Source organism: Tasmannia lanceolata, unplaced genomic scaffold (genome assembly GCF_043159265.1).
Source record: "Tasmannia lanceolata isolate RefF3 unplaced genomic scaffold, GAP_Taslan_0.1 ptg000063l, whole genome shotgun sequence".
NCBI lineage: Eukaryota > Viridiplantae > Streptophyta > Magnoliopsida > Canellales > Winteraceae > Tasmannia > Tasmannia lanceolata.
The window spans coordinates 354,597-365,611 of NW_027518740.1; the positions used below are offsets into that span (position 1 = coordinate 354,597).

The window sequence follows — 11,015 nt, forward strand, 5'->3', positions numbered from 1 at the left end:
AAATTTCAGTGAAGGAACAGTAAAATAACAAAAAAAACTTCGATAGAAGGATCTCGAACTATAGGCTAAAACAATGCAGAAATTACAATTTTAACAATAAAAAATTCCAAACCAAACCCTAGATTCTCATTATTGAACACAAGATCGGTAAAAGCCCAAGATTCTCATTGTTCCATAAAAAAACAACAAAATCACAGGAAGAAATATAACTAAAATATCGGAAAACAACATTAATACTACAAGTTGAAATAAATTTCAGTGAAAGAACAGAAAAATAACAAAAAAACTTCGATAGAAGGATCTCGAACTATAGGCCAAAACAATGCTGAAATTACAATTTTAATAATAAAAAATTCCAAACCAAACCCTAGATTCTCATTTTTCAACACAAGATCAGTAAAAACCCAAGCTTCTGATAGTTACATACAAAAACAACAAAATCACAGGAAGAAATATAATTAAAATATCAGAAAGCAACATCAAGACGACAGTGACCTTGCGGTTGGCAAAAATGGGGTCCTGGTCTCTCATAACCTCTCTGGCTAACTCTGGGGAGCTAACCACGATGGCGTTCTTGTTCAACAGTCGAACATTCATGATAGGGCCATATATCTTGGCTAATTTTTCGAATTGACAATGGAGTTCCTCCTCGAGAAAGGGGAGGAATCCAACCAAGGGCAACCCTCGTGGGCCTGGAGGCAAAGGGAAATGTTCCTTGCTCCATTTCTTGGCCATCCATACGTACCATGCAATCAATAATACTGCAGTGGAAGCCCACATTTTATAATTTGATATAAACTCCCTAGCCAGATCGGATCTTGCCATCTTTCCCTTGTGGTAATGATGGAAGGAAGTCGGTGTGGAGTTGAGTGTAATATGAGTTCAAATATATAGTAACAAATGGTCAGAGAGAATTCTGGCCGCCTTTTTGGAAAATTGTGTAGGTTTTTAAATTTTAAATGGAAAATTGTGGCCGCCTTTTTGGAAGATTTAACGTATAGTAACAATTGAGGGAGACAGAATAAGACTTGACTTGTGAGTTGCGTGGAGTTGAGGGGTACTCAATTTTAAGAATGCATTATAGCTCACTCGTGGAAAATTTTGACCACCACTGCAGAAGCGTTAATGTATATTAACAAATGAGGGAGAGAGATTAAGACATGAGGCTTGTAAGTAGCATGGACTTGAGGGGCAGGGGCAGGGGCGGAGCCAGGATTTTTTGCCAGGGGGGTAAAAAGGCTAAAAATAGTTGTTATAAAATAATCAAAAAATTATTATAAATTAAAAAATTTTCAATTCATACAAATTTCAATTCAAATTACTTCAAATTTGAAAAACATTTATATTTTCTTGCCTACAGAAATTTTGCTCAATTTTTCATGTTTTGATGTATTGTAGTTATGAAGATTGGATTTGCGAATTATTAGGTGAGACGAATGCTTCTAGAACATATTTATGAAGTTGTTTGAAGAGTATTAAGAAAATTGCGCGTATTTCTCCATTTAACGCGTATATATTCTTAGTATAAGGTACTTATTTTCCTTAATAAATTGTAACTAAACAGTTGGCCCCACTACGTACATGGTTTTGAGTGGAGATGGTGGGCCACACACCATGAAAACATGGTATGAAATGATGGGCCTCATCCAAGCTATGCATAAGGTGGAAAAATATTTCACAATAGGAAAAATTCAAAAAACTAAGGCCAATAATCCGTTAAGACTCAAATCAAATTTCAAAATATGTTGGGTATCCATTTAGTATAGTACCAAGACCGTGTGGGCCACCGGATGATTGTTTTACAAGATCAATGGTCTTGATTTCATATACATGTTTTCCCTGTTTAAACTCTAAGATTCTTTTTTTCTTTCTACAGTTGATCATAAAAATTAAAAAGTTAACTTTGGAGGGCAATTTTGTAGTAACTGTTACAAAATAATAGTAATTTATTAATTACAAAAAAGTTAAAGGAAAGTTGTCTTTATCCTAACTTTCCCGCACAAACCCTTCTCCTTTGCGCCTAATTTTTGGCAAAAAAACAAGGGGGCGATCCTAGCCAAAACCCTGAGGCCTTAAGGATTTTTTCGAAAAGACCAATTCAAGGGGGGCAGCTGCCCCCCTTATGCTACATGTGGCTCCACCCCTGTTGAGGGGTACTCCATTTTAAGATTGAATATAGCTCAGTTATTAGTTTTCAAATTTTCCATGGAAAATTTTGGCCACCTTTTCAGAAGAGTCATCTATTTTTAGAATGCATTATAGCTGATTGAGAAATTAAATAATCGCAAGTGCACGGATCGCGTGTAGATACGGGTCGAACTCAGGGAAGAGAAATCTAGTTGTAATCCTATTCTTGTACTGATTAGAATACTAGCTATGATATAATGTTGCCTGGCATGGACTCAGGATTTTCGTGGACTTGACCTCGGAGCCAACACTATATATAAGCGTATATTCTATTCAATCTAAGAATCAAATTCAACTAAGATCTTTGTGATTTAAAATCCTAATTTAGGCAAAGTGTACCAAAGATTTAATGATTCTATTAAGTATCTATGAAATAAGAATAATCAGTTCTAATTAATGAGAGAAATCAGTTCTAATTAACAAACACATTAAAACTATTCTAATTAGAAAATAAAAAAACTAAAACCTGAATTTCAGAATCTGGAATTAAAAATAACGTTTAGTAAAACAGTCGTATCTCACTCATCAAAATTCGGATTTTAACCCAAAAGTACTCATTTCGAAGGATTTTGAAAGCTCTACAACTTTTATGTTTATGATTTTTACTGATTCGGTTGTTTATCTGTCCAAAATTGGCTTCAAAAATTAACTAACAGCACTAAAACGGAAATAGTGGGACTTGAAATCAAACTTGAAACCTAGAATTAAAAGAAACCACTAAAACTAAGATTTGTTTAAGAGATAAAAGATAGATTAAAAACGTACTTAGGGTCTGGAATCCACCACGGGTTTGGAATTATATTATTAATCAAACCAATTTCTGTATTGGATAGTGTATTTGATAAATTTAGTTTATGGGGAATAAGATCTATTGATGTCATTGCCCATGAGTGTTTTATCAAATATACTACTCAATTTAAAGATATTATATAAGAAATTATATTTATTTATCGGCAATCACTTATACGACTAGGGAAAGCCAGTGGCATACGTGATTGGGATCCAACAAATACAAATCCTTACATAAGTTGTTATATAAGCCACTGGTTTTAATTAATCATCTTTCTCCTTCCCCATGGCTTCATCTAAACCCCAAGTAGATGGATTTAGTTATTCATGGAGAAGGGGAAAGAAACAAAGAAAATAGAGAGAATAGAGAAGAGAATTGCCATTAAGGACTTGAAAAGAAAAATCAAACACAAAGTATTTTCTCTTTTAATTAAAATTAAACAAAAATACAGTTAACTAGGATTGAAAGAAATAACAGAAATTAAAGAACACTTAGTCTTTTTCTCCTTCGAGCAACGGCCAACTTGTCCTTCTCCGTCTCTTGATGTCACCTTGGAGTGGAGCCTTGGATGGTTGATCCTTGGTTGAAGAGATAAAAACTTGAAAAAGAAAAAGAGAACAAGAACCCTAAGAGAGAGAGCTTGAGAGTGGTAGAGAGAATGAGTAGTATGAGAGCCAAGAGTCTTCACTTCAATATATAACTTTTTTCCCTTTCTATTTTCATCTCCAAGAAAAGACACAACCTTGGCATCTCTTTTGTATTTTTGGCAATCACACCTGTAATTGATAATTCTGCAACTTCCACCATTTATTTGTAATGGCAAACTTCTTCTTTCTTTTCTCAGAATTTTAGCAACTTGGCACTTGCTTTGGGTAAGTTTTTGTTGACTTTTTGCCTCTTCCCTTATTTTTTTAAGTGGGAGAATGGTTGGGAATTTTGGCAACTTTCTCTCCTTCATTGTGGGTCCCACCTATATTATAGTGGAATCAAGTAAAACAAATTAGTAACCACATATGTATAAAACAATCATGCATATAATGACAAAAAGAATGAGAAAATATCAAGTGGGTCCCACTTTTCATAAGACAATCTCTATTTTGGTTCAAAAATTCCCAACATGGCTACGGCTTTGCCTATTTTGAAATCAGCCATGATGTCATGCTTATCTCAACGGTTCGGATTATCCCATGGGTTGCAATATTTAGAAATAGTGAGAGCAAGTGCAAGTAGGTGAAATAGAAATTACTATTTCATGCAAAAAAAAAAAACGTGTACAAATGTAAAGATTTGCATATGTTTTGTAATTGCATGTGGGTCCCATAGGTATATTATATAATATATGAATCACATAGCAATTACCATTTTTAATCCAAAACCGTTGGCTGCTTTTGGAAATCAAAGTTTGCATGGTTTTTGTATAACTCTAGTGGGTCCCACTTTTTATACAATATAGAAACTTTCCAACCAAAAACGTGAAGGATTGCATGTTGTATAAACAAGCTTGCATATATGATTTTCTTTGATGAGTGGTCGGTGCATTCAAATTAGCAAGTGGTCGATGGCTTTGGAAACTTTCTATTTTGCATAAAATCATGGCTGCTATGCTAGTGTTGTCTGGATGAATGGATTGCATGCATATAAATCCGATGAATACGTGGGCTGCTCTTAGTGTTTTTTTCAATTGGGTACCACTTATAATATAATATATTAGAAAATAGAACACAAACGTGGGCTGATGTTGTTGTTGCATGGGAGAATGGGTCCCACCATGAATAAAAAGAAGCAATATTTACACCCCCTTTTATTACTAAAGACACCCATCGCCAGCGTACATTTACACTAGGTGTCCCTGGTAATAAAACAAGGGTGTAAAAACGTGGGCTCTTATCAAGTGGATCCCACCATTTCCAAAAATCCAAGTTCGCACCCACTTTATAGAATAATCTAACCGTCCATTTTGTGGGCTTTGATGTAACTTGATTGCACTCCTAATCGTCTTTATAAAATGATCCCAACCTCCCATTTGATGATTCCACAAATGGTAGTTATTCCGTGGTTGTCTTCACACGTGAATTTTTCTTTGGAATTTTATCTCTTTAGCTCCATTTATTAGGAAAATCCATAAATAACCCAGAAACACACAAAATATTAGTAGCACCACTTTAAATGATAAAAATATGCATGTTTTACTACACTAGGATTCACACATAAATGTGTTTATCAATAGCTCAGTGTAGGCTTTCAAATTTTCAGTGGAAAATTGTTGCCATCTTTTTGGAAGATTTAATATATAGTGACACATGAGGTAGAGCAGGGGCGGAGCCACATGCAGCATCCTGACTAAATTTCCATAAGTTCAACTACCCAAAAAAATCATAAGTCTCTTTCACTTTGGCCAATCCTGACTACACGCGAGTCCAACTGATAAATATCTCTTCCTATAAAAACAAAGCTATTTGAACACTACCTCTCATCCAAAAGTGTAAATACCCAAAATATCCCCCACTTAAATTTTCGTCCCACCTTGATAAAGAGGGGCGTTTTTGTCTGTTCAAATTTGACTTTGATTATGGCTTTTTAATAAAGCCTATAAATAGATTAACTTGTGGTTAAAAAAACCCTAAACGGTTGTGCAGCCCTAGAAAGAGAAATCAGAGAAAGAGAAGAAGCAGAGCAAGGAGATCGTGATTTCAGAGTCGAAGCCGCGAATCCAGGTAAGATCTATGAACTATGAAAGCTTTGGATAATTAGAAACTCTAAATCGAGGATTTGAAAAGAAAAAAAACTTTGTTTAATATGGATTAGAAATACGAATCTTTGGGTTGATCTTGAGTTTTCTTGGATCTAATATTGATTTACAATTCTAACGAACTCAAAATCGATATATAAGAATCTGAATTCATATCTTTAGCGATTTTTCATAAATCGTGTGTTCACATTCGGAGCGGGAAGTCGAGTTGGATGGATTCCTCTCGTCGATACGAATCCATCGGATCCGACCTCGCGCAAATTGAACCCCAAACGAAAGAGTTATGGCCGGTTTAGTGACAAAAACGGTGAAAAATCGCGTTTCGGAGAAATCTGGGTTCGCGCATGGGGCGGACGTCCGGAAAAATGGCGGACGTCCGTGAGTACCAAGTTTGGCAACAGATGGATCGGCGGACATTCCCGGACGTCCGGCGCTACAATTTTTCCGAAACTTCGAAAATTCGTAACTTATTCGTTTGTTGTCCGTTTTGGACGCTCTTGTACACTACAGATACGCTAAAAACGTTATCTTTCTGTTAAAAATAGTTTCAATAAGTTTTGGAAACTTTACAATAATGATATCACAAAAATACTAAAAACAGCCATAGAATGGGTTACCCTTTTAAGGCCCTTATTTGTTACTTATGCCTTGTTCAGATCAGGATATTAAACCGTAATCCGAATTAAGAAAGGAATCGAGCATCTTTGAGGTACGTAATAACGTACTACTTTGGGTATTCGTAAACCCTCTTCACATTGACTTTGGAAATCTGTATTGACACTTTTGAACTTCTAAACTAGCTTTGAGTTTAGCATGCCATTTTGTCTTACCTATTACTACATTAGAACCTTTGAAATAACTGTTCTGAAATATTATTATGAACATCTGTTCTGAATTCTGAACCTGTGAACTATCAGTTTGAACTTTAAATATCTTGAACCATTTGAATATGAACGTTGGACACTTTTGAACGCTTCTGTGGAGGCTTGGATGATTTTTGGACCCTGCCATATGAGGGTAAAACATTTGGCAATTCTGGACCCACCGTGGGGGTAGTACACTGGAACTTTTGTTCCGTCAGTGGGATAAAATGCTGGCCCTGTCGACTTGTATCTAAACTTCAGGAACTGATTCCGAACACCGTGGACTGTTGGTGTATAACCAATAACATGTCTTCTGAACCATGTCGATGACTCTGAAGTGTATTTGAACTCTGAACCCTCTGTACATGAACTCTGAAATCTCTGACTTTGATCCGAACTAAGACTTTGAATTTGCTTTATTGCACCTTCAATTTAGCACCATATTTAACGTGCACTTATAACTGTTTATGCCTAATGAATCAGCTAAGACCTTTGAACTCAGCTTTGACTTTGACTATCTGACCCTATTGAATCTTGTCATGTTAGACTGTGCTTAGAGTAGTGCTTTATTATGTACTAAGCTTTTCAGCTGAATGTGGTTATTTAACATTTTCTGGTCTTGGCCCTCGTGAGGTTAATGAGGAACAGGAAGCTTAGCTGGGATTTGGATTTTGGCTCAAAAGACTAATTTAGTTTATTTATTTTCCGTTCATTAGGAAGTGAGTACTTTGAATAAAATGTAAAGACATTATTATTTATTTGTTTGACTCTTGAGGAGAGATGAGATTTGATTTGACTCTGATGAGTCCGCTTAGATTAAATTTGATATACATTTTAATTTTGAATGCCAGGTTATTTTTGTTATCTGTTTTGTAGCCTTGTACATTTGTGGGACTTGTCTTACCGGTGTATCGCACTGTCATGTCCTACGCCCAGGGTGGGGTTTGGGGCGTGACAGAAAAGTGGTATCAAAGCCTAGGCTTTAGGTCCTAGGTAGAATTATCTGAACAAAGGACTTTGACTGTGAGAATTGGGGATTTAAATAAGGAGCAATTAGGAAGCTCTTGATAGGTTTGTATGTATCGGGGACGCCTGACAACACATAAATCAGTCGCGCGATCAAATCCTAATTATAAATTCAAATGCACCTGGGGACGCTTGGGAAGCATGCGAGTTTGTGATTGGGTAAGAGTCATTAGGAATATGTGATGAATAGATATTGGCTCCAAATCGGAATGTTTTGTATTACTATATGAATACGGTATATGTATGTAGCTCTATTCTAGATAGTTACTGATCAAGCATTCTTTTGAATTGGATTTAGGATTATGGCAACTCGAGAAGGACGTGGTGGTCGTGGAACTCGAGCCAATCGTACTAGAGCCCTCAATGACATTATCGAAGGAGATCAGAATGTGGCTCAAGGAGAGCCAGAGATTCAAGGAAATCAAAATCAAGGGGTTCAAGAGGATCAAGTAAATCAGAACCCTCCGAATCAGGGACGTCAAGCATAGAATGGGAATCCTGAGGCACCTTTGCCTCAAAATGATATTGAACAAGAAAGTACTGAGATGAGGAACTTTATGAGAGCCATGATTGGATTGGCAAATCAACAGCATCAGCAACCACAAGTTCAAGTACCACCAGTGGCAGGACAGCCACATCAAGTTTTTGGAATTTCTGAATTCATGAGGCTTTCACCAAAAGTCTTTAAGGAATCAACTGCGGCAAATGATGCCGAGTCCTGGTTAGAGAATGTTGAAAAGGCCTTTGAGGCAATGAATCGTAATAGAAATGAAGACAGGGTGAAATATGCCACCTATATGTTGGAAGGGAGAGCCCTTCATTGGTGGAAGGGAATCTAAAGAAAATATGAGCACCATCGAGGACCTTTCACTTGGATGACGTTTCACACCGAGTTTCTTGCGAGATTCTTTCCTCGCAGCACTCTGTACCGCATGCATCAGGAATTTACCCAATTGGTACAGGGAGATATGATTGTGGATGATTACGAAGCGGAATTTGATAGGGTGGCTCTTTTTGTACCTTCTTTGGTACCTGACGACGAAGCCAAGAGAAATAAATTCGAATTTGGATTGGCTATGTATTTGAAGAAGGGGATCGATGGATCTACTGCCCATGAATCATATGAAGAACTGGTGGAAAGGGCTAAGAAACTTGAAGCAGTTCATCAGGAAGCTAGAGCCTATGCTCAAGCTAATCAGAAGAAAAGAAATAGAGAAGGTGAAAATAAAGGACAAGCTCCTAGGGGATCAGCCCCAAATCAGCAAGCGCTCAAATCTCCTGCTTTCAAAGAGCCTAAAGGAAAGCAAGAAAATCGTGGGGGCTATCAAAATAAGTCAGTAGTGAATAGATCAGTTGTCCCCAAATGTGAACGTTGTGGGAAGAATCATCCTACTGACACTTGTAGATGGAATACTGGGGCTTGTTTTCATTGTGGTGAGGTAGGCCACAGAATTGCAGAGTGTCCTCATCCAGCGGGCGATGCCCAATCAGTTCAGGGGAAACCTACGGTTCGAACTCAGACAGTTCAGACTCAGACTATTCGGAGTAGAGTTGCGCCTGTTAATTCTCAAGGGCAGCAAAAGAATGAAAGACCTCGTGTTCTAGCTCGAGCTTATGCTCTCACTCATAAGGACGCTCAGGCTGTTGGCACAATAGTATCAGGTACTTTGCCTATACCATCCTCTTATGGCTATGTATTATTTGATTGTGGTGCGACACACTCGTTTGTTTCGTCTGCTTTTGCTGCACTTCACTGTTTACCTACTTTACCCCTTGACTATGACTTGTGTGTTAGCACACCTATAGGAAAAGAAATTTTGGCTAATCGAATTAGTAAAATGTGTCCTGTCAGAATTGGAAATAGAGAAATTTTAGTAGATCTCATCCTACTAGAGATGTCTAATTTCGATGTGATTTTGGGTATGGACTGGTTGTCTACCCATTATGCATTGGTAGACTGTAATAAGAAAGTAGTGACTTTTGAAATTCCGAGAGAAGAGAAGTTTTGTTTTGAAGGGAGTGGAGCTCACTCGACTCTTATAGTTTTATCAGCTATACAAGCTTGTCGACATCTTAGACAAGGTTGTAAAGCTTTCTTGGCCTCAGTAGTTGAGGTCAATGATAATGATATGAAGATTGAGAACGTCCCTATAGTTAGGGAATTTGCAGATGTGTTTCCCGAAGACCTTCCCGGTCTACCTCCGAGTAGAGAAGTTGAATTTACTGTTGACCTAGCTCCTAGAACGGCGCCTATTTCTAAGGCCCCGTATCGTATGGCACCTTTAGAAATGAAAGAATTGAAAAATCAGTTGGAAGAACTCTTAGAGAAGGGTTTTGTGAGACCCAGTGTTTCACCATGAGAAGCACTAGTGTTGTTCGTTAAGAAGAAAGATGGAAGTATGAGATTATGTACAGATTACAGGGAATTGAACAAGGTTACCATAAAGAATAAATATCCGCTTCCGCGGATAGATGATTTGTTTGATCAATTGCAAGGGGCATGTGTGTTTTTCAAGATCGATCTTCGATTGGGATATCATCAGTTGAGAATCAAATCAGAAGACATTCCGAAAATGGCCTTCCGAACTCGGTATGGCCATTATCAGTTTCTTGTTATGCCATTTGGTTTAACCGTTGCCCCGGCAGCTTTTATGGACCTAATGAACAGGATATTCAAACCACTATTAGACCAGTTCGTGGTTGTGTTCATTGACGACATTCTGATATATTCTAGAAGTCAGTCTGACCACGAGCATCATTTGAGATTTGTCTTAGAAACCTTAAGAAAAGAGAAGCTTTGTGAAAAACTGAAGAAATGTGAATTCTGGCTTGACTCAATCTTCTTTTGGGGTCATGTGGTCTCTAAAGACGGTGTCTTAATAGACCCAAAGAAGATTGAGGCAGTAACATTGTGGGATAAGCCGAATAATGTTCCTGAAATTCATAATTTTCTGGGATTGGCGGGATACTACCGCCGTTTTGTTCAGGACTTTTCACGTTTGGCTGCCCCTTTGACCCGTTTGACACGGAAAGGGAAAAAATTTGTTTGCTCTGAAGATTGTGAAAAGAGCTTTCATGAATTGAAAAAGAGGTTAGTTTCTGCTCCCATCCTAATTTTGCCTGTTAGTGGAATGGGATTTGTGATTTACAGTGATGCCTAGAATAAAGGCTTAGGATGTGTGTTGATGCAGAATGGCAAAGTGATTGCGTATGCTTCACGTCAGTTGAAACCTTATGAAGAGAATTATCCGACTCATGATTTGGAATTGGCAACGGTTGTGTTTGCCTTGAAAATTTAGAGGCATTATCTGTATAGAGAACCTTGTGAAATCTTCACTGATCGTAAGAGTCTGAATTATATCTTTACTCAGAAAGAATTGAACATGAGGCAGAGGCGTTG

At 37.4% G+C, this 11,015-nt stretch overlaps 2 protein-coding genes across 2 annotated transcripts; one reads left to right on the forward strand and one right to left on the reverse strand.

The window, feature by feature from the left end:
• Positions 1 to 393: 393 nt before the first annotated feature.
• Positions 394 to 825, reverse strand: LOC143865143 (carnosic acid synthase-like). Its single transcript, XM_077375785.1, has one exon. The coding sequence runs from the start codon at positions 823 to 825 to the stop codon at positions 394 to 396; it is 432 nt and encodes a 143-aa protein (XP_077231900.1).
• Positions 826 to 8,547: 7,722 nt separating this feature from the next.
• Positions 8,548 to 9,975, forward strand: LOC143865144 (uncharacterized). The gene has a single exon (XM_077375786.1). It carries the CDS (start codon positions 8,548 to 8,550, stop codon positions 9,973 to 9,975), a length of 1,428 nt encoding a protein of 475 aa, XP_077231901.1.
• Positions 9,976 to 11,015: the final 1,040 nt, after the last annotated feature.